This window comes from Capra hircus, chromosome 12 (genome assembly GCF_001704415.2).
Source record: "Capra hircus breed San Clemente chromosome 12, ASM170441v1, whole genome shotgun sequence".
NCBI classification, from domain to species: domain Eukaryota; kingdom Metazoa; phylum Chordata; class Mammalia; order Artiodactyla; family Bovidae; genus Capra; species Capra hircus.
This window is the reverse complement of record NC_030819.1, coordinates 9,123,383-9,146,956: the sequence shown is the minus strand read 5'-3', so window position 1 is coordinate 9,146,956 and position 23,574 is coordinate 9,123,383. Positions and strand designations below refer to the sequence as shown.

Here is a 23,574-nt window from a genome sequence, read left to right as displayed (position 1 = left end):
GACCCCCAGACCCCTGAGTCTTACAGGCACGCGGGGTGCATAAAACCGCTGGTATGTCTGGAGGCCTCGGGAAGAAGCACGGGGATTTAAGCTCTATGAGGGGACACAGATGCTAAACCAACCGATACCAGCAAGACGGTGCATTGTGTGACCGTCTGAGTGCAGTGTGTCCACCGAAAGGGCTCTTTGCTGCCCGGGGCACCGAGCAGCATGAGTGCTGGGCAGGAATGGGCACGCCCACTGGCAGGATGTTTCCGTTAACCAAGTCTGGTTAAAAAGCATCTCTCCCCCCAAACCATGACGGGCCCACTCCTCCCCTAGCAACCACCCCACCCGGCAGCCCCTGCCTCACCACCGTTCCCTTCCTGATTCAGGTTCCCTGTTGAGAGCTGTATGTTCATTTTTAACACAGTTCCACTATGTTCCTTTTAATTGTCCATCTCTTATAGTTTTCTTCCCGATCCTTTTTATGTCTGGTATGATTTTTATCTCTTTCTTTTGAACTTTCTAGGGAGAAATTTTCTTGTTAGACATGGTTTTTCACTGCAGACACCACAAAATGAATTTGCTTAAAAGCTGGGGCTGGGGTTATTTGACCATGATTCGGTTACTAGATAAAGCCTGGGTTGAGGAACTGGAGCTCCGGGGAGCACCTGTTTTCCGCTCCAACTTACACTAAGAAATGTGTTTTCAGGAACTTAATAATTTGCCTGTGGTTTGGAGAGCACCTCCCCATACCCGCAAGGTGAGGTTCCCTCCTGATAGACCTGGAGCCGCTCAGCTTCCAGCCTCCCCCGACCAGCAAGCAGCCTCCGCATCAAGCAGACATTTCTCCAGACCTGAGGAGGGCAGAACCTTCTGGCTTCTCCCAAGATTCTGCTTCTCTCTCTGATCAGTGAACCTTTAGCATCCTGGCCAGCCACCCCCAAAACAGCGAATTGGTGGTCTGTCTGCTTGCTTCGGGCTCAGTCGGTCAAGAATCTGTCTACAGTGCACAAGACCCAGGTTCCAACCCTAGGTCGGGAAGATTCTCCTGGAGAAGGAAATGGCAACCCACTCCAGTTTTCTTGCCTGGGAAATCCCAAGGACAGAGGAGCCTGGCGGTCTACAGTCCATGGAGTCTGAATGAGTCGGACACAACTGAGCGAGTAACACTTTCCTGCTTGAAAATAATAACTTACCAGCAAAACTCTCCAGAAAAGTCCTATGGGACCCCTTAGGAATATTAAAATATTTAGCATAGGATAAAAGTGCACACACATCATAGGGTATTTTCCTGAAATCTCTCACCTCGTTGACTGCTCTGCCTGTGCCCCCTAAGAATTCAGAGTTACCAATAAATAGCTGTTTTGATCATAAGCTCTGAAAGCCCTCATGTGCATTCTTAAATGGCTCCCTTTCTGGGACATCAGAAAGCGTTTGCAGTTCTCACCACGCAGTTCACCCCGATGGGCCTCAGTGCTGCCTTGCCGCTCACCTCCCATCATGGTCAGCGCCCCCTGGCCTGCCGCAGTGCCAGCCCAGAGATCGTTTCGAGAAGGTGTGTTTGTGTGGGCATGCTGAAGGGCCAGGACAACATCAAAGGTAATCTTAAAACGAAAACCTTCTCCTCCACCGCTGCTTTTTCTGTTCAGAAAGGTCATCTCAAAGCCAACTGTTTGCAACAGAGCCTCTCCCAAGGCATTTACGCCCGTTGTTATTTTTTGCTTGTGATTACAATAAGTCGCTTATCCCCCAAACAGATTTAAGAACAATAAACAAATACAAAAGGAAAAGGAACGTCTCATCAATAACAAAGACCGCATCCAAAGGCATTGAGTTCTGTGAGTCTTTTACATCTCCTTCCAAGCAAAGCAGGAGTCCCACGGAGAAAGGAATCCAGATAGGAAAATTACAAAAATAGTAAAAGGATCCAGTTGTAGTCAGGATCTCGTCATTTCTGGGGTGCACTGGTGCTCGGGACAATCCTGGCACTTTATTTACCCAAAGGGGTTGGTTTGGGATGCAGCTAACATTGGTTTTTAAGGGTATCCTCCATGGTGAAGTGTGATAAATCAAATTATCCTGGGTGTAGAAAGATAACCTTGCCCCGAGTTCACATTTTGAAGTCAAATTGTGCGAAACACAAGAAGAAAAGATCTGTATGCTCGGGGGAAAACTAGCCAGCTGGACCCAGCGCTAAGCAGTCCCAAGAAGAAGCCACACGGGAGGATGTCAGCCAGACGAGTAACTTTTTGTTACTTTGTTGTTGACTCTGATGCCTCTAGTGAGGTGGGATTTGCTTTTCCAAGGCATTCAGAGAGCAGATATTAAAACTGTGCAATTTGGTACAATTATATTCTCCCCCCCTCCCGCAGTCAAGCCAGCCCCCCCCCCCATAGATTTAATGAAGGACTTTGAGGTGCATTTTGTCATTGATAAATAGCCCCTCTGCCCAGAATGTTTATTGGAGTGACAGCAGAGTGATTCTCCTTGCTTTTTCCCTCGCCACTTATGACTCAGATGAATTTTAATAGGAGCAAAAAGCTTTTATTTGCGCTGTAATTTCACTTAAGGATCATATCCTTCAGAAACTGGCAGACACGTGTACGTCTGGATTGCAAAGTACATGCTCAGGAGTAAAGGAAAACATGCACAAGACGTTATTATTCAACCTGTCACAGCGCCACGAGTCCACTTGGAATTTAGGCCATCAAGTTCTTCTGTGGGCCCTCTCCCCGCCCCCAGCCTCCCCCCTCCATGCCTTTGAAAGTAGGCCCTGAGCACACACTTAGAGATGTCCACTGCCCTGGACAGGATGAAGGGTGATTCCATTTGGCTTTTGCCTCCCTGCTATCACAATACCCAAGGAGTCTTTAAGCTACAACAGCTTTTTTCTAACAAAATGGAGCTGACGGTCACGCCATCTCTCTTGCCCCCAGGGGAGATGCTCTTTGGTAGGAATCAGAAAAATCTTCAGGTGGTGGTTCCAACTTGAGCAAACAACACTTCCCCCAACCGTGTCTTGTCTCTGTTTGGACCTGTGTGTTTATTCACAGAGATCTAGGATCCGCCCCCCGCCGGGCAGAAATTCCTTGTATTAGAAAGGTTCTGGTGGACAGAGGTGCCTTTCATGTGCCCCTCATCATTTGAGGGGCCACCTAGAATATGGGCCATTGAAGTCCTGGGCTTGCAATCGTTTCCCTTCAGTGGTTTTTAAAATATCGAGTTATTGTCTCTTGGTGTAGAGGATATTCACATTATATTTCATTTTCATCAACTCTAACCATCATGTTAATGCTGGAAAGACCACGTAATGTTGTGCTTAAAAAGAAAAAGTAACTTTTTCAATCATGAATATAATGTTTTATGTCACTGGAAAGAAAAAAAAACCACCTGAATTTTAAATATTCTTTTGCCCCAAATGAACACCAAAACCTTTTGTCTTAACTTACTGATAACTCGGTCCAGCCGCTGTCTCGGAGAGCCGGGGTTTGACACAGCCGTCTGCTGCCACCTACCGGTGAGTGCTGGCAGCACCCGCCTCTCTGCTGGCCGGCCCAGCTGCAGAATGTGTCCGCTGGGAAAAGTTTCTAAGGGAATACAGGAGAATTCTGTCTTCTTTGTAAGGTTTTAAGATGTTTTCCTCAATGATCCAGGATGATTACTGTTTGTCACTAATGAATTACTGGACTCGTTCTGCTTTCAAGAAATTTCATACACAACTGGCTCACAACATAGGGCAGAAGCAAACAAATGCGTTTTGCTTCCGTGTGCAATCGTGAAAAACTATGTGACTTCAGAGGTGGTGTAACTTAAAAGCTGCAAACTGATTTTGAACAGTTGCTGCATTGGAGGAGGAAAAGTTCATCATGTGATCTCACTTTTTTTTTTCTCCCCCTTTGTAGTACAAGGTGCGTATCCTCACCAAACTTGCCGCAGAGTTGCACAAATTTATGCTGGAAAAAGCTGCCGAGGACACAAGCAGCATTCTGCGCTCCCCAATGCCTGGTGTGGTGGTGGCCATCTCTGTCAAGCCCGGGGACCTGGTAAGGACTGTCCCTGTCTGTTGGGGGTGGGGGGGGCAGACCAAGGCAGGGTCCCAGTCTTGAGTCACATCACCCCACAATATAGCAGAGGAGCTTTTGCGCGCTCTTTGTCCAGCATTTCACATCACAGTCTCTCTCAGCACCTCTCCTCCCCAACGACCCAGGGAAACTGGAACAGAAATAAGGCCAGATCCATTTTTCTTTGGCAAATTTAGCGTCTCAGGAAGCGTTTATTTAAAATTCCTATTTACCCTCTAGCTCTCTGTGGTTTAAGCATTCCTGAAGAAGTCATACCAAGAAATAGCCCCCCCTCCCCCGCCCATGGGGAACTTTTGGCATGCATCCTGGAATAAACGGGAAGGGTGCTAAGGAAAGTTATTGCCGTAATCTTTGTGGTACCAGAGCACTTCCCAAATAAAATCTAGGATCAGAGATTGAATTTTTTCATTTTGACCTTGTGACATTAAGGCACAAATCAAGGGTATATTATTCGTATTTCCTCACATGTTCAGTCTCCAGGTCGTTTGCTGTGGACAGATTGGTAGGATACAGTCATTGTCCTAGAACAGATAGAAATCTGTTGATCAGCATTGAAAGCAGAAAGAAAACAAAGATGCGACCAGAAGGTTTCCAGGGAGCAGTTCAGTCCTTGCGTTTTAATTTCTGTGCTGGGGAACACAGCCAAGCACGATGGTCTTCAGTGGATGATATGGTGATTCCATTTTGTGTCTCAGTTACGTCACAGGCGTTTATGCATTTTCCTGTAAACGATATGAAAACTGCCTCTCTGTTTCTTTATTAACGTAAGTAAATTAATGTTGAGAAAAACTAATGTAGTTGGTTGGCATTAGCTTCTAAAAAAAGTACTTGCAGTAGGCAAATATGAGCAAAAAATGATTGGTTTCAGTTGTTTTAAAATGATTAGGCCTGGAACTGATATGTGAAGTTGGAAAACTGACCCAACAACTGCTTTACCTGATGACACAGAAATGGAAGTACCGGCTTTTAAAAGAGGTTCGGAGCTGGGGATTGTTATGTTTGAAAGCACTGACATCCCCAAAAGAAAGCCCTCTTTAGGACTGTTAGGCTACCTAGCATCAAGGATTTGGGAGAGGTGATGCAGATTCAAGATTGGGTTGAATATGGCGGTGGGGATTGCCTTATATCGCTTCCTTCTGAAGACTTTGGCTTTGACGTTGAGAAGGCCTGTACCCACTCCATGAGCAGAGCAGTCGGTGGAGTCTCCTAGCGACTAGGAGTGTAGGCTGGTAAACAATGGGAGGGAGTCTTGTTTTGGTTGTTTTTATTTTTTCATTTTCCTCCTTAAGCTTTTCCTGGAAGCCACAGAGGCTGTATGCAGCCATCCTGAGCTTGTCAGTTCTAATTACGCGACTTTAATTATAAAACCACATTTGCACTTAGGAAAGAAACAGTCACTGAAATCCTTACTTTTCTAACACCTGAATCAGGGCCTTAGAGGAGGGAGGAGGATGGGGCGGTGCTCCTGCTGAGAGATGGGGGTTGGCTTGGGATTCAGGCTGGCAGCGCCCTCCCTGGAGGACGGGGAGCCCGCAGCCTTCTCCTTTACATCAAGAGCTTCCTCTTGGCCTAGCTGCTCCAGAGACCACAAGTGTTTGGCCTTCATAATCTCCATTTCCTGGTTCATATTTTAATGTGGGAAAGCCCAGCATTTTAGTAAAATGGGACAGTGTGGTATTAGGTCTTGGTTCATTTCAGGGGAGCTCAGACATCGGAAACCACCACCGATAATTAAATGTGGGTGTTCAAGAGTGGTTTGCCTTGAGAAGGAACTGGGGCCTCTGTTTTAAGTATTTCTTTGAAGACAGAGCACGTGACAGGCTTTGGGGGGGAGGTCCACAGACTTGCCCCCTGGTCACCTTCTCAGTGCTCACCTGTGTGCCCAGGCTGGTCATGGAGGGCAGGTGTTTGTTTAAATTTCTCTCTCCAGCTTCTGATGCCACTTTGGTCCTTGCAGGACTTTCTTTCATATTCTATATCATTGTATTTTGATAAAACAGTATTTTCCCTTGAGTTATCATTTGTAAAAAATGTCCCAGACCGCTAAGACCTGAACCAGATGCAGGGTGTGAGACGTTTAATTGCCTGCTCTCCTAACAGCTTCTACAATTAATGCTGCCTTGCGTAATAAGAACACAAGGAACTTTTCTTGGGCCAAAGGCACGGCCCATACCTGAGGACACTGCAGGAGAATAACTCTTGTAGCTTTCCAGATTTGAGGTTTAAAATTATTTTAACACTGCAGGGCACGTTGTCTTGTTCTTAGCAATAACAATAGCTGGGCCAGGGTTCCCCTCTTATCAGTAGAAAGATAATGGAATCAGTCATCCCTGCGTATTTTCAAGGAAAACACTGACCAGGAGAACAGGGAGGGGCCTGCCTGTATTCCGTTTGCTTTGTATGGTTTAAATCCTAGCTATCTGTAATTTTTATGTTTAGTGTAAGTAAAACCTGACGTGTCTTAGAATGGTGGGCCTGGAACTATAGCGTGTCACGTAGGTAATAAAGGGGCAAATCTGTTCTGTGAAGTAGAGTTTTAAAAGACCATAAAGGGCCTCAGGACAAAATGACCCAAGGTGGCTGTTTAGAGGTGGTCAGAGAGCTCAGTGGGGAGAGGACTCGCCCTGCCCCCCACCCACATCCCCAGCACAGAGGCTGGGTTTTACTCTTCATGCTCATTTTAAGTTCACACAGCAAAAGTCGCTAGTACTTTTCCAGTGTCTATTACATGCTGTTTAACATTAAATGTGGTAGGAAAATCAGTTTTTAAAGTATTATATAATATTTTTTAATATGTTGGGAGGGAATGCTAGTTCATAAGTAGTAGAATGCATATACGGAGAAGGCAGTGGCACCCCACTCCAGTCCTCTCGCCTGGAAAATTCCAGGGACGGAGGAGCCTGGTGGGCTGTAGTCCATGGGGTTGCGAAGAGTCGGACACGCCTGAGCAACTTCACTTTCACTTTTCACTTTGATGCATTGGAGAAGGCAATGGCAACCCACTCCAGTGTTCTTGCCTGAGAATCCCAGGGACCGGGGAGCCTGGTGGGCTGCCGTCTATGGGGTCGCACAGAGGCGGACACAACTGAAGCGACTTAGCAGCAGCAGCAGCAGCAGCAGAATGCATATAAGCGTGTAAACCAACAAGAAATGAAGTCAGGGTGGATTGAGAACAGCTAGAATCACACATTTAATTCAGAAAACAGTTGCCAGAGTGACTTTTATATGCCTTTCCTATGTGCCTTTTTCATCTTCCTTCTGAAAATAATCTTAAAATAACTAATTTTTCGTTTTGAAAAAATACCTACTTTTCTATACATTTAACAATATCATAAACCAGGGGCACTTCTATAATCAAAGCTAACATTTAAAAGATAACTTGTTTTAAGTTTTTAAACTACTGTCTTTATAATTTCTTGAACAAAAATATTAAAAATATATGTTCTTTCAGAATGATGCTGAATACATTTTTTTTTTTCCCCAGCATTAGACTCACCACTGCTGAATTTGTGGTACAATTTTCATTTTGACTTTGACATAAGAAACAAAAAATAAAAGTGAGGCAACCATGGGGACATTTTAATATTGCATTTGAGTAAGATTCTTTCTAGTTGTGTTTAGATTCTACAGTCATCTGAGATTTGCATCAGAAATGCTCATCTAGTTTGATGGATATTAACTTATTGTGGTATAGTCATTTCATGATCTATGAACTTCAACTCATTTTGCTGTATACCTTAAATTTATACAGTATACTCATGTCAGTTATACCTAAATAAAATGGGAAATTACAAGAAAAAGAAACAGTACCCATCTAATACATCACAAACTATGAGACATGAACCAGAAGCAGGCTGTATACCCATTTACATTTCCTTCTTTCTTAATTATGATTTTGTAAGTTACTAGTTTGTCAGACCAGGTAAAATCCTAGATCGGTATTAAGTACCTGTTGCTGCTTTTTTAAACCACTTAGCCTGTTCAGTATTGGCAAGACAAGAGTTTGGAGTAGCTTAGTGGGGCTGAGATGAGGAAGATCCACTTTGTAATGAAACTGACCGTTAGCAGAAGGGTCATTAGCTGATTGAGATTGCTGCTCTCATGAACAATTGTCTTGGGCAAAAAACAAAAAATGGCATATTCTATAAAGTGCACAAGGAGAACATAAAGTGTGGGATCAGTACTAGGCGCGCCCTCCAGGATTCATGCTGGTTGACTTTCCTCCGGGCACGTGTTCCTCTGGGGGGCGGGGTGGGTGGGGACGACCACTGATCTGGAGACACGGGTGTGTGCACGGCACTCAGAGCTGCCCAGTGTCCCTAAACCACCTGTGACTGCGCTTACGGCAGATGGAAGGAAGTCTCGAATGAGCCTGCCAGGAGACCTTCCCCCTTCGCCTTTGAGGCCGCCTCTGCCCACAGGTCTCCCACAGGAGAAGGGCTGAGTGGGGGTGACTTCGTCCTCATGCAGCCCAGTATTGAGAGCCACATCTCCCTGGCAGAGGACCGAGCCTGGGTGTTGGATAGAGTCTCCAGTTTCTAGGATGTCCAGTCCTGAAAGAATTGCCATTATTGTTTCCACTTTTACATAGCGGGGGCAATTCAGTGTGTTGTGTAAGCTGCCCGTGTCTCACGCATACCTGGCTGTATTCCAAGGCACGTCTAGCTTCATGCGCTCGTTCTGGAACATTTTTCAGCTTTAAATTATGAAATACTACAGACATAGAGAACATTGTAGAGTATAATAATGCAGGTACTCATGTGCTCTCTGCTCACCTTTACCATATTTTCCTTCAGATTTTATTTATTTAACAAAACATGGCTGATACGGAGAACTTGCCTGTGGCCTCTGCCCAGCAGAATTCCTGCCCTGCCTTCTTCAGAGGAATGGCCATCCTGAATTTGGCCTTTCTATCTTCTCCAGATGACATTTATTTTTGACTGTTGTTGATGAGTTTTTGTTGATCGTAACAGTTGGGGAGTTTTTACAGTTTTAACTTGACAAGGATCAATATAGAATGAAGTATTTCTGTGGACCAGTCAGATATTGTAGGCATGTCTACAAGTTGGCATCTGATTTTATTTTTCAAGGGATGATCTCCTTGGGGTGAGGCGACATGTTTTCTTTGTTTTAAACGTTTTTGAAGATGACAGTTCCCAACCTTAAGGAGATTCCAAATACCTTCTCTTGCCATTTTGCTAAAAATAATAGTACCAATAATAAATTTTAAAAGGTCATTGTCTCACAGAGTCCTTTAAAGCAGCGTACTTCTCATAGATTGAGAATTCAGAGTGATTTGTTAAAGGTACCATCAGCGACATCAGTTTTAACTGGTTTTCTTTGTAACTTAGAGGTTCTGACTCCGGTTTTGAGCTCACTTTGGGGTGGTGGGAAGTAGTAATTCTCTCCATTTTAAGGAATTTCCCGAAAAGCTGGACACGTTTTGTACTGGCCGCCTCTCTGTATTCTTGCCCCAGACTCTGAGCTCCCCGCTTTGATGCCCAGCTTGCGTCCAGGTCAGGATGGCAGCCTTGGATGGGAGGGCAAGGAGACCCCAGGAGTGCCGGGCTGGGCCAGTGCCTCTCCCCTCAGCAGCCTCCTGAGGGAGTCTTGGGTGCCCAGACCCAGTAAAGGAGGCCTCACGCTGCAGATAAGGGCTTTGGCAGCGTTTCCGTCGCCTGCCCGCTCTTTCTTTGTAATCTGATGATGGTTCCTTCCATCACTGCTTAAACACTGCCCGGTCTCCTGGGGTCTCTTCTCCCACCCTCTTTACATGAAGATCTTGGGATGTGAATGCACGTCTCTTCTTTGGGAAATATCAGGGGATATTACCCAGCCTATCTTACCAGCTCAGAAAGAGGAAGTTATTATAATCAGATCCTCGCATTGCTTTTTAACCAAATCTAAGATGCCTTTTGCTTGTAGCTGTTAACAGCGTCTGTCTTCAGATCTAAGGGCCTCAAAATGCACCGCATTCAGGCACCTGTGTTCTCAGTCGCACAGCCTTTAAAACCGTAATTGAAGGATTTTCACTTTTGTGGAGTCGGCAGCAGGGTTGACACTGATCCCTGCTTTCAGGTGGCCCAGCGCAGCAGAAGGGGAGACCAGGGCGGGCCGGTGAGCCCTCCGAGCCTTCTGTCTAATTTGGCAGAAAAACACAGAACGTAGGACAACAAAAGAAGGCTACCTTTTCCATAAAAATTCTTCCCACCCACCCTTCTCCTCGCCCCCCCCCCCACAAAAAAAGGGATTTAATTTTTCAGCTGCATGCAGTGATTTGGTGCTCACTCTTGCATTGAAACAGTTGCTGTCTGAACAGGCAGGAAACACTTTTCTTTTAATTGCTGAAATCATTCGGAAGTGCTTCGTGCCCTGCTTCTATACAGCAGATGCTGTGCATTAATTGGCCTGCGTAGAAGTGACCCAGGGTTCCTTGCAGCGGGCCCAGTTTTAGGCAGAGGACTTAAACAGCTTATTTATTATTTTGTATAATTTGGCGTACATTATGTGCTCCTGCACGTGTCGTATTTCATGGTCTGCAATTTCTAATGTCATGTGGGTTTCAAAACCTGTGTTTCTCTGGTAATGTACTAGCAGCAGGTAAGCTCAAAATACCATCCATCAGGAGCTAATTTTTTATCCAGATACTCCAATGACTGATGAACCTGTCTTTTGTATGAATGTTCAGCGCAGTAGAAAGCCATATGCCACTGGCACAGTTTCCCGTGCATACTTTAGAGATGCTAGAGAGTAGGCTTATGGGGGGGCGGGGGGGACCCTCCACGCCATTTGTGGCCTCTTTCCTCTATTTCCAGGATAACGCCTTAAAAACAGCCCTGGTTGTGGACAACAGAAGAGGATAGGGACCGTCTTAAAGGAAATCCGACTCCCACCATCCTTTTCTTCATCAGAAATATGACTGCACACTCTTAATAGGAAGCCTTGTTTTGTTACTCCCCGTCTGTTCAAAACAGACCTCAGCCCATTAGAAGGGCCTCCCTTGTGTGGAAAGACCACAGCTGTTACTGTAAATTTCATCCCGTCACTGTGTCACCCCCATTTTGTGGCTCTGAAGGATGAAATTGAGAAATGGAATACTGTGCAGTCATCCTTCACATCTCCAATTTTAGGCCTTTGCCATCATTTTCATGCTTTTATTCCAAATCAAATAACATTAGTGAGCTACAGCACCTTCTGATGAATGTCTGGTCCTGAGCGCCGCTTTCAAGTCTGGACTTGGGGTCAGTGGGGGCTTCCTTTTATGTTTGGAGGAGCTCTTTCTCCCCCGTTTCTCCTCTCTTTCTCCCACTGCACCTTCTTGGGGCTTTCTCCTTGTGTTTGCAGTTGGAACGATACAAGTTGCCAAATGCGTTCTGGCCAGAGCGGTGTCCCAGAGGGACACGTGCTGGAGAAGGTTTTGTGTCTTTCCTCTCTGGGGAGGGAGTACAGCAAACCCGGTGGAAGGATATTGGGGGCTTTAATCAGAAATAAGAAGTGGTTTAAATCATTAGCACAACAAAGCCGACTATAAGCTTGAAGATAAAAGTCTCTGGGGAAAGAGTCCTCTGAAAATAAATGGAACTTGATAGATTTCCATATCATTTATAACTTCCCTTAATTACACTTGGAAGACTTGCCAGTAAAACTGGAAAATTGGCAGCCTATATCCATTAGAGTCATTTTGCCGACCATGGCAAGCAGCTGGCTTTACTGGATTTTATTTCCCATCACTCACAATTAATCATCAGCTGGAGATGTCTGAAACTCTTCAGCCCAGAGCCGTGCCGGGTGACATTCAGGCCTCCCAAACATGCTAAAATCTGCCGAGTAAATGGGCCGAGGTTTCTCCGCGGCTTACTCATTTCGGAGCAAGGCAGGCTCCCGCCTAATGAGTGCGCTCCGATAATCGGATGCGAATGTGAACCCTGACCCCGTGTCAAAGGAGAGGACGCAATAAGCCGGATGAAAGATACGGGATTCAGACCTCCAAACTTTACACCAATTAGACAGGGAGCGGCCAAATACATCAGGCCGAGTAGGTTTATCAAAAAGACTTGCATGAGGCTTGTGACCATTTTGTAAGCCCGACATTGGAGACGTCCTGTCACAATCACTAAGTCTGTTATCAGATGATCCACCGGCGTGTCGGGGAAGTGTGCGCCCGCAAACCCCGCGGCGGCCCCGGCCCGCGTGCGCGCTGTCGGGTGGAGACCCGGCCGTCCAGCGCCCTCTCTGCTCAGCCAGCTCGCGCCCCGGCTTTCAAGCACACGCGGGAGATGTGGGCGGTGTTCCGTTGCTCCTGGAGCTCGGGGAGGGGAGGGGGAAAGGCAACCCTAGACAAGGAACCTTCCAGATTGTTGAGGGGAGAGGCCTGTGTCCTGCCGCCCGGGTGACTGTTGGCGCTGGAGCCCGTGGGCCCCGCAGGTCGGGGGAGTAGCCACAGTCCCAGCCCCTGTCTCTGTTCTTTGGCGTCCGGCCTGTATTGTGTTCGCTTCCCTGCCTGATTGGCGAGGGACGAAATAGCTTGAATTTAGGTCAGGTTCACGTGCGTCTACACGGTTGCGTGCCGTGTGTGCGTGCGTGCATAACACGATTCTGCTGACCGCAACGCGTCTGTTTGGTGGAGCGTCAGGGAACAACTTATCCCAGAGTTTTTTCCTCTTTTAGGGACTAAGGAGCAAAAAGCACGCCACAGAGCAGATTGTTGTGCGTGAATGAGTGAGCGCAGAAGGAGACATGAATTAAAGTTCCACCAGAGAACGCAAGTCAAGTCGAGGCCAGCAGAGGTGGGGGAAGAAGGAGGGAGCCAGACAGGATGAGGAGGAGGGAGCCTGGAGGGCCCGAGGCAGCTGCACTCCAGTCGCGGGTGCTTTCACTGAAGCCCTTCTAAGCAACTCTTCCGGGCACCCTTGTCAGTCTGCTCTCCGCCCCCTGGGTGACCATTGGAAACCTCCCAGGTTCATTGGTTTCTTTTTCGTAGTCGATTGAGAGACACGACCTGGGAGAAGGCATGGTTCTCGCTGGGCACCTGCCCACCTCTTCCGAGTATCTCTGCTGGATCAGAGGTTGTGTTTTTCCGGTAGGTGATTGGAGACCCACCCCTCGCAGCTGCCTGTACGTCCCCTCCTGGCTGCTGGCACACAGAGCCGCTGGGACCTGCAGGTCACTGGAGCCCCAGAAGCTTCTGGCCGTCTCCACCGCCGCCAGGCTCCAAGGCTCTGCTTGCACCTCCAGCGTAGCTGGCTTGAGCTGGACTGGGGCTGTGGCCAGTCCCCCAGCCCTTCTACGCCCCCTGGGTGACCACTGGAAATCTTCCAGGTTCATTCGTTTCTTTTTCACAGTCGCTTTAACTGCGAGTTCTTTTTGGAAGATCCCGTAGAGCAGCGGTGAAGGGCTCTGTCTGGCCGGCAGTGCCAAGCAGCTGCCAGAGAGGCACGCTGGTGCTCGCCACAGAGATGCCCTTGGGGCCGAGGACAGAGAGGTGGGCTCTGGGCACTCAGACACCAGCGAGGAAGCCCAGCTGGGCAAGGGTGCCAGGCGAGCGCCCGCGGCTCCCTCTGTGAGGAAGGAGCTCTCGGAGCCCAGAGGCGGAGAACCCATCACAGTTTTTGAGACGGAACTTCCGTTGCCGAATTCCAGATCCACTTCCCAGAAAGTTCCGTGGGCCCTGAGGCTGGAACGCGCGTCCCGGGTGGGAACGCTGCTGTGTGCGGCTAGCCCTGGACCTGCTACCTCTGAGAGCCATGGTCTGGGCCCGCCGGGTGTGCAAGCAGGGCTCCTCCCATCTCGCCGGGTCCCTCCTGCCTCTGAAAAGAGAGAAAAAGGCTCTGAGGTGCTGCCTCTCGGGCTGGCCGTTCTGACACCCCCCACGTGGTGAGGACGGACCCGCAGTTGGCTCTCGGCTCTCTGGAAGGCAGGCGCTGGTGGGTCACGGAGGGCCGCGGGCGCCACGTGTCCGCTCAGCTCTCCAGCCTCCGTGCCAGCCGCCAAGCTTGGCATCCCCTCTCCTCCCACATATCCCGTGCCAGGGAGCAGCAGCCCACCACCCAACCGGCGGAGGAGAGGAGCACGCGGGCTCAAGCGGCGCTGGTGCCAGCGAGACAGCCTGTGCGGCGCAGGGGGCCGTGGGGGCTCGGGGATCGTTTGGGGATTTGGGGGAAGGAACGTTCTCGGGCACTTCTGCCTCGCGAGATGGGCGCCGGTGTCCAGCAGCCCTCCAGAGAGCCGGGTGCCCCAGGAGGTTCAGCTCTCCCATTTTGAAGACGGGGGCTCTTTCCACAAAGAGAGGAGGAGAACACAGCCTGGCTCCTGGTGCTGTCCCGTCAAGAGCAGAGAAAGGAGAAGACCCAGAAGGGCCCTTGTTCACCCTGAGGCCTGGGTGGGAATCCCATGTTGAGCCCCAGGGGTTTATATGGCAGCCCCGCCTGGAGTTCCCCCACACCGGCTGGTGAACAGCAGTCAGTGCCCCTTGCAAGGAGGGGACAGGGCGCTAGGGGGCACTCCCTGGAGGAGTGGCTCCCTCCCGGGAGCCACCTGCTTGTCTTGCAAAGGCCGGGACGGTGTCCTTGTGACCTGGGTGCTTGGCTCTGGTTCACAGCCCCCCAGGGCTCCACACAGAAAGTCCGCCGTTTGCTAACAGCTTTACCAGGATGAAGTTCACACACAATACAATCACCCTGTAAGGCGTGCACCTCAGTGGCTTGGCCTCTTCACACAATCGTGCGGCCATCACCGCAGCCAGCCTTAGAACGTCGTCACCCCCAGAGGAACCCTGCACCTATCCGCAGGCACTCCCCTCCCCGCCACTGGAAACCAAGGATCTTTTTGTCTGTAGAGACGTGCTAATTCTGGATGCTTCGATTAAGGGAAGACATTCTGTTTCTGCCACATCTCTTTGGCAGAAGTTGATTCAGAGGTTCCCTGGGGAAAGCCCCACCAGCAGCACCCAAAACCTCCAGTTGTCAGGGATGGTTTTCAGATGACGACTTAACAAGGGAAGGGCCTTTGTCTGCGGTCCCCCAAAGATGTGCTTGGAATATAAAGTATTAGAGACTATTTTTGTTTGTTTTTTTGGCTGCATGGCTTGTGGGATCTTAGTTCCCCGACCAAAGATGGAACCTGGGGCCCTCGGCAGTAAAAGCGCAGAGTCGTAACCCTTGGACCACCAGGGAATTCCCAAGTACTAAGAGACTCTTGCTGCTGTTGAGATTATATTTCAGAGCTTTAACGAAGACTCAGCAGCCTCCCTCTTGAACGTTGTTGCGAAATTCGAATGCTTTTCACACGCCTGTCCCCTTTGTGCGTTTTCCAGGTAGCAGAAGGTCAGGAAATCTGTGTGATTGAAGCCATGAAGATGCAGAACAGTATGACGGCCGGGAAGACTGGCAAGGTACGTCCCCAAGGGCCATACCTTGATGGCAAGCGGAGCCCCCACCTTGGAGTCCTAGATGTCGGGCCTGGGAGAGTCTGTGTGACATCCGGGGTGCAGGAGGGGGTGGGTTGAAGAACAATTGTTCTTCACCTTAATGTCTTTCAAATTAAGGGGTCTTTAATTTTTAATGTTTACATCTGTCTTAAAGGCAGTGAGTTATCTGAGACGTAGGTGACCCAGCAGGAAATGGTTTTTAGAGATTGCAGAAATTAATGCAACTCTACAAAGGTAACTTCTCCACAAAGAGAACAATTCAATTTTAGATCAAGAGGAGCTGAAAGGCCCACATACACATGTGGGACTTCACGATTCAGGGAGGGGGAAAAAAAAGAGAGAGAGATGTATTACTGAGATTTGTTAAAACTTCTTAAATGTACTTTCTGTCGAAGAAAATAGGAAAGTCCTTTTAAGCGTAACTTCATCATTCTTCCCAACTTGAAAGGCACCATTTGTAGCAGAATGATGCTTTTCTGAAGGGTGTTTTGCTTTGGAAGCACTGCACAGTGGAGTGAGGCATGGCTCGTGTGTGGGGACAGCAGTGCAGACTGGCCGTGTTCTGCGCTGTGGTCACTCCTGGGAAGGGCCCTGGAGCCTCGGGTACGGTGGGTGTCCTGGCAGAGAGGCACTGGCAGCTGCCCGTGGAGTTGGCGTCAGACGTGGCCTCCGTCCGCCTCCCACAGAGCAAGTGAAACCCGTGTTCAGGGGCCAGGCCAAGAGGAACGCCCAGTCCCACCCCAGCCGGGAGGACAGAGGCCCAGTGCCGGGCCCAGCTGGAGGGGGCTTCGGACGACTGCTCCCAGTCTCCTCCCAGTTTGGGGAGACTGATGCGATCTGGGCTCCAGGGGAATCCTGCTTGCCATACCTGATTCCTTTCTAAGACGTGAACGAGAACGTGTTGGTTTGTGTTCCTGTAAAAATTGTTCTATGCGTTCCTCGGGATTAGCTGACATTTACGCTGCATTGTTGTCACAAGATTTCCCTTCGTGATGAGAACCTGGCCTCATTTGGGGAATCCAGAATATGTGTCTGATGCACGCCAAGGGCCAGTGTGCCAGGCTGGGGATCCGATCCTGAAACGAACACGGCCTTAGCTCCCTCAGGGAGCCAGGAGCCTGCCCCTGCGCGTGGTTGATGGCTTCAGGGCCCAGAGCCTCACAGGACTCCTGGCTGCTGTCAGGATGCTGAGGGGCTCTAGATGAACCTGCACGTTGGCCTTGCCCTGCCTGCTCAGTCCTGCCCCCCAGGGCGGAGGAGCGGGCCCAAGCCTGCCTGGGGCTGGCGGTTCTTGCTCTGAGAGGCCAGTTTACCTCCCGGGGCCCGGTTCACAGTGGAAGCAGGCCCTCTACTCTTGAGTCACAGCATTATGACGGACACAGCTGTCAAAACACCAGAGGCTCCAGACCTTAAAAAGCAGCCAGTTCATTTTAGTTGTTCAGTCATGTCTGTCTGTTTGCAACCCCATGGACTGCAGCACGCCAGGCCTCCCCGTCCATCACCAACTCCCGGAGTCCACTCAAACTCACGTCCATTGAATTGGTGATGCCATCCAGCCATCTCATCCTCTGTCGTCCCCTTCTCCTCCTGCCTGCAGTCTTCCCCAGCATCAGGGTCTTATCCAATGAGTCAAATCTCCGCATGAGGTGGCCAAAGTATTGGAGTTTCAGCTTCAACGTCAGTCCCTTCAATGAACACCCAGGACTGATCTCCTTTAGAATGGACTGGTTGGGTCTTCTTGCAGTCCAAGGGACTCTCAAGAGTCTTCTCCAATAGCACAGTTCAAAAGCATCAGTTGTTTGGCGCTCAGCTTTCTTTACAGTCCAACTCTCACATCATACATGACCACTGGAAAAACCATAGCTTTGACTAGACGGACCTTTGTTGGCAAAGTAATGTCTCTGCTTTTTAATAAGCTGTCTAGGTTGGTCAGAGCTTTTCTTCCAAGGAGCAAGTGTCTTTTAATTTCATAGCCGCAGGCACCATCTGCAGTGATTTTGGAGCCCAAGAAAATAAGTCACCGTTTCCATTGTTTCCACATCTATTTGCCATGAAGCGATGGGACTAGATGTCATGATCTTAGTTTTCTGAATGTTGAGCTTTAAGCCAACTTTTTCACTCTCTTCTTTCATCAAGAGGCTCTTTAGTTCTTCGCTTTCTGCCATAAGGGTGGTGTCATCTGCATATCTGAGGTTACAGAAAAAAAGCAGCCACTTCAGTGCAAACAGCCCCGTGGAACGAGGCCTTCCAAGTGTTGCCACGTAGGTTCTCTTCTTCCCGAAAGGCCCAGGCTGGAACTCAGGGGATGAAGGCCGCTCTCGCCACTGCAGGCCAGGGCACCCAACCCACAGCTCTGGCTGTTTTGCCACTTGCTCAGACGGCCAGTGACTTCTAACCTTATGCCTACTTCTAACCTAATTCATCCTCACGTCCAGGCAAGAACCGCCAAGTCCAGTGGGCTGTCTAGTTTTAACTGTGAACACAAATTTGGGAAAGCAAAAGCTGACTGAAATCAGGAGAAATCGGGGCACGGAGGTGACGTCATGGGAGCCACGGCTTTCGGCCCGCATTCTGAGAACTTCATTTCCCTTCACAGGATGCTTCGGATCAGGCCCGGGCGCTTCTGCTGTTGATTAATACCTGTTCTGACTCTTGGATAATTGTGTGTGGGGTTTGGTTTTGGTTTTCTTTTTTCCTACCATTAACCGTGAGGGAGCATTTCTCCAAACCTGAACCTGTGAGAGACAGGAGGCGGGGGTGGAGACTCACCCAGCATCGTCCTCGCCGGCCTTGACCCCGGGGCGCCCGGTGCCAAGGACCGCAGCAACACGGGGCATAGCGGCTTCTAGCAGCCGCGAGGATAAGGCGGGGTGAGGGCCAGCCCCGCCACGTGAGGACGCCCTCAGCGAGGTCCCCTCGACGGGCCCCCACCGCCGGCCTCCTGCCTGCACTCCAGCACCTGCCCAGCTGCACCTTCACTTCCAGAACCGGACAAGACTGCTTCCTCCTGGTCTGCTTAGTAATTCTTACTCTCCCCTCTTCTTTTTTTTCTTTTTCAAATTCAAGGTGAAATCGGTACATTGTAAAGCTGGAGACACAGTTGGAGAAGGAGACCTGCTCGTGGAACTGGAATGAAGCATTTATAGACTTTCAGTCATCACCCAATTTAATTGGCCATTTGTATTATTATTCTTTCACACTCAATTTATTCAGGCGTTCGGCAGGAACACCCCTGTGCGGCAGATTTTACATGGTCATATTTACTCCACATATAGTCAAAACCAACATTCTGCCAAAAAAATCACCAATGGAAATTTTTTATTGATATAAATACTTGTACATATGATTTGTACTTCTGCTGTGAGATTTCCTAGTGTCCAAATGAAATCAATAAAACTGAGCATTTGTCTAAATACTAGTTTGCCCTTTTTTTGCATGAAGACAATGTACCTAAGAGGCTACAGGCTGTGCCAGTAGGCTTTAAAATACCAGCATTTCATTGGGATGCTTTTTAAAAATGTATATAAATCCCAGTTCTTTGCCTTCAGTTTCATTAAATGAGCATTTGCCACCTTGTAATCTCATTACCTGCTTTATCCTGCTTGAGGCCCTGAGTCCCGCTTGTGGTTGGCTGGTCATGATCTCCGGAAGCCCGGACAGCACTCATGGTGGTCTAGCAGTGAGTGTGGGTCCCCTGAGCCCGCGGGTGTGACCCCCCATCCCTCCCAGGGCACCAGCATGAGCACCAGTCAGGGTTCCCAGGCCCCAGTGGTGGTGGTGGGGTTGCAGAGCCCGGCAATGGATTCCCATCATCTCTTTTTTGTTTTTGTGAAGCGAGTTTCCAATTATGAAAAAAAGGGCTAAAAATAACAGTCATGCTTTTGGAGCAGATGCAGTTAGCCATCTCAGTCTACTATTAAGTCGATGCGTGAGCGAGCTCTCCTGACGGAGAACAAGGTTACCCGGACCAGCAGCTGCACCTTCATCCGGGTCTGGAACTCTTAGGATGCGCTTCCTGCTTGCTGGTGAGTGAGCAGAGGCAGAGTCATGTGGGCCTTGAGGCCACTCTGACAGAGTATCAGATGGAGGTGGGTAGTAACTGGTACTTCGTGCCGTGCAAAAATTATTTTAAGTGCTGTTTGTATTTGGAAGCCAAGCTTTTTGTCAGGCCTGAAGAACAAATTACTAATGCGTTAGTTCTTCTCTGGAAAGCTCGTCCCCCACAGCAGCTCCCTTCTGGGGCAGGGCTCCAGTGAGCCCCTCTGAAATCGGGGTGCTCAGCTGCTCTGCAGGCCTGGCAAGTGTGTGCTTGCTATTTTGCTAGACTAGGAGGAAAAGAACCTGCTACCAGACTCAGAAAGAGGGCTAACAGTAGCACCAATACTTTTATATTCAGTTTCTCAACTTGATATGATCTTTAATCATCTCTATATAAGCTTGATCTAAAAAATTGTGAAGAATGATGTCATATATATTCAAAAGAACTCTAAAATACAGCATGTGTTTCTTGAGGTTCTTTTATTACATTGAGATGTCTAAAATCAGCTTTAAAATTTTTTCTTTTCTCAGTGCTACAGGTCAGAATCAATACAGCAGGGCTGTTAAAATCTAGCTGTCACACAGACTTGATTTTCATTTTAAATGTTATCTTCAGATTAAAGCAAAGCAAAAAAAAAAAAAACACATAGCATAATCAGAAAAGCATGATAGCATGAGTTTTCAAATGTCATTTAGGGGAATTAAAGTCCTGAGTTTTTCTCATCCGGTACATTCAAACCCAAGATGCTCTTTAAGCAGCAAGCAAGAAAGCAGCATAGTGAGACAGATTTCAGAAACAGTCTTGTTATCAGTCCCTCCAAATTATTCGGGAAATCGGCTACCACTGAAAAAGAGGTGTTCTTCCCCGCCCACCCCCTGACAGATAAGAGTATTTGTTTCAAGTACCGGTTTCCAGGGGCTTTACGGCGCCCTCGTTCAGCGAGCGCGGCCCCTCGGGGCTGGTCCCGGCCTCCCTTGCCCGCGGGGCTCATCTGTTTTCCCGCGGGTTGTAGCGGAGCCCATGCTTCCCCTGTGAGTCGTAGTCGTCGAGGTACGGCAGGTGGACCCACTCGGGCGGGTAGGTGGCCGTGGTGTAGACGAAGCACTCCAGGGGCGCGCGCGCGCCCTCCATGGCCACGTGCAGGCGGGTGCGCTGGTACATGTCGGGGCAGCCCTCGAACTCGTCCAGGAAGCGCAGCATCCGCTCGTCCACCTGGTAGACCTCGCCGGCCACGCGGTGCCCGCGGCCTGGCAGATTCAGCAGCCGTGGGATGTTGTGCTCACCTGCGATCACCAGCGGGTAGGGCTCCAGCGTGCAGGCCCGGCCCTGGAAGGCCGCGCGCCCGTGGGCGCCGTCCAGCAGGACCTGGTGGTTGGGCTGGCCCGTCTTCAGCGTCCCGTACACGAACACGGGGACCAGGCAGCTGGAGCTGCGGGCAGAGAAGACAGCGGACAGGTCAGGGGTGGGCGCGGCCGGCCCCGCTCCCCAGCGGCCTTCCTTCACGGACGGGGTCCCGGAGGACGGGGTCCTGGAGGACGGGCCGGCTTTGAGATCAGACTTTCAGAGGAGACAGGCTGTTCGGGGCTCAGGCCCCGCAGGGCTGCAGTTTCCTGAAGTCAGTTTTCAATAAAAGGACTTGAAACAAATATTACAGAAAAACAAATAATGAGAAGTAGACAAATATATGCACACATATAGAGGTAGACATGTATGTGCTGTGATTATTAGCACATACATGGCACATACATGTATGTACACCTGTATATAATAATCACCTGTCATCGGTGACACAGGGAGCTCCGGTTTCAGCGCTCAGTTTACATTCTGGCCCGGGCATGACGTTAACCGCACCTCTCAGCACTCCTTCCTTCTTCAGGGCCCCGGAGGTTAAGGATGCCAGCCTGGGACTCGGCACAGAGACCTCGGCTGCAATGGAGAAGGTACGTATTTACCCACTCCTGGGTCTGGGCTGACTCCATTACATAATAGACCAAAAGTGATCGGGCATAAGGGACTCCCGCAGAAACAGGGAAGTTCAGTGGCCAGGCCCCTCATCTGAGGCTGGCACCTCGCTGCCCCGCTGGCCCCCAACCCACCAAACACTGCGGGACTCGGCCCCGGTGTGCCAGGCAGGCCCTGCCACCAGCCATGTGGCCGGGTGGCCCCTGGGGAAGCCACAAAGCCCTTGGGGCTTTCTTCCCAGCAAACGAGCTGGTCTGGGGGTCCAGGCCTTGCCCCATCTCTTCAGGGTGTCTGCGGCAGATGGGCAGAGCCCACGAGCCAACACGGCTGCCCCTGCCCGCCCTGCGGCCTCAGCAGCCTGCCTTGCGCAGGGCAGAGACCTGATGGAGCTGAGCTCCAGATGGCTCAGGGAGGCCAGGCTGGCGTCTGGGGGCATCGGGCGGCTGTATGGGTTTGAAAGTCAGGGTGTGAATGAGAACTTGGACTCGGGGTACAGGGGAGAGGGGACACAGGCCCCCTACTGCTGAGGGACAGGGAGGGAGGGGGTGGCATGCCTGGGGAGGACCGAAATGGCGGGGGGTGGGGAGAGGGGTGGGGAGAGGGGGGAGGGGTGGCAGGAGGACCAGCCAGCCCCACCTTCCAGCACATTCTGCAGTAGCAGCTCCAGGTCGAACCCAAATACATGCTCCCGCCCCTGCTAGACCGTCCCCCAGAACCCTGGTGGCCCGCGGCCCGGCCCCCGCCAGCCTGTCCCAGGGCCCCACCAGGCCCTCCCCCTCTTCCCAGGTGACCTCGGCCCTCAAGCCCCCTCGCCCCGGCTTACTCTCTCCTGGCTCCTCCTGGTGACCACAGAACGAGAAGAGCCGCGAGGGCGCCGAAAACCACCCAGGCCTTCGGGGCTGAGTCCCAGGTCAGTGAGGGCTGGGGCCACACAGCTGGGCCTGGCCGGCGGGGGACTGCGCCCCTGAGCCCTGGGGCTCTAGCGTCCCTTCCCTCTGATTAAAGTCGCTCAGTCGTGTCCAACTCTTTGCGACCCCTGGACTATACAGTCTATGGAATTCTCCAGGCTAGAATACTGGAGTGGGTAGCCTTTCCCTTCTCCAGGGGCTCTTCCCAATCCAGGGATCGAACCCAGGTCTCCTGCATTGCAGGTGGGTTCTTTACCAGCTGAGCCGCAAGGGAAGCCCAATGTGTCCATAAAGTGAACTAGTCAAGTAAGTTTCCAAGAAAAATAAAATCTCTACCCATTCCCACTCCCTTGCAGAGACCCGGTTAAGCCTCTCAACTCTTGTATTTGCTGTTTATTAATATCTCCATATTGTTGGTGGTACCACAGCTTCCTGATGTTTTAAACCGTCTGCATTCCTACCCCAAAGCAGGTGAGCACACTGTTAGTTTTATGGACAGACTTTGGAACCAGGTTGCCTGAGTTGAAATCCGGGCTCTGCCACTTAACCAGCTGTGTGACCTTAAGCAAACCAGGTCACCCCTCTGGGACTCGGTATCCTGCACTGTCAGGAAGTGGTGTCAGCCACCCGCCTTGGGGGACTGCAGTGAGGCGCAGCAGTTCACATCGCATGCTCAGTGAGTCTGGTAAAATGCGCCTGTCACTCAGCCCCACTCCTCCAGCAGGGCTCGCATCACAGATATTGGTGAAGTCCATATTCAGTTCAGCATCACAACTATGTAAACACTGCTCTCGGATAAAGCACAGAGTGTACTATGATTAATTTCCTTTCTTGGACAACTTTTTGTTTTTCTTGGAATTAAAAGTTGTTTCAGCTATTTTTTTCTTCTTTTTTTGTGCTTTGCTCAAGTTTCTCTGACAGTCAGTCTTTCGGCCTCATGATTTCTGGAAGCGCCGTAAGAATCTTTTCCGCCCTGACCACCCGTCGCCTCTGTTCTCCCCTGGGGCTGTGGCTCCGTGTCCCTCCTGCCCCAGCCTGGGTCTGCAGTGCCCCGGGCTCCCCAGGCTTCTCCCAGAGCCCCATCCCTGGGTCCCACGGCCCCCTCTTGGTTGACTCCCTCATTTGATTGAAGCTGCTTCTTTACCAGCCTCAATTAATAGTGTACATAGGGTG

The 23,574-nt window shown here is 50.1% G+C and overlaps 2 protein-coding genes across 6 annotated transcripts in view; one reads left to right on the top strand and one right to left on the bottom strand.

Moving 5' to 3' along the window:
* PCCA (propionyl-CoA carboxylase alpha subunit) overlaps positions 1-19,071 on the top strand; it is a 378,687-nt gene extending 359,616 nt beyond the window's left edge. The window contains exons 22-24 of the mRNA XM_018056387.1: positions 3,888-4,028; positions 15,379-15,456; positions 18,559-19,071. Coding sequence (XP_017911876.1) covers positions 3,888-4,028; positions 15,379-15,456; positions 18,559-18,627 — 288 coding nt within the window. The 3' untranslated portion in view covers positions 18,628-19,071. The remainder of the gene's footprint in view (positions 1-3,887; positions 4,029-15,378; positions 15,457-18,558) is intronic.
* Positions 19,992-23,574, bottom strand: part of GGACT (gamma-glutamylamine cyclotransferase) — a 52,875-nt gene continuing 49,292 nt past the window's right edge. For all 5 annotated transcript variants that reach the window (XM_018056391.1, XM_018056388.1, XM_018056392.1 and 2 more), the window contains 2 exons: positions 21,307-21,457; positions 19,992-20,960 (listed from right to left, as the gene is read on the bottom strand). In XM_018056391.1, coding sequence (XP_017911880.1) covers positions 20,519-20,960; positions 21,307-21,368 — 504 coding nt within the window. In that variant the 5' untranslated portion in view covers positions 21,369-21,457 and the 3' untranslated portion in view covers positions 19,992-20,518. The remainder of the gene's footprint in view (positions 20,961-21,306; positions 21,458-23,574) is intronic.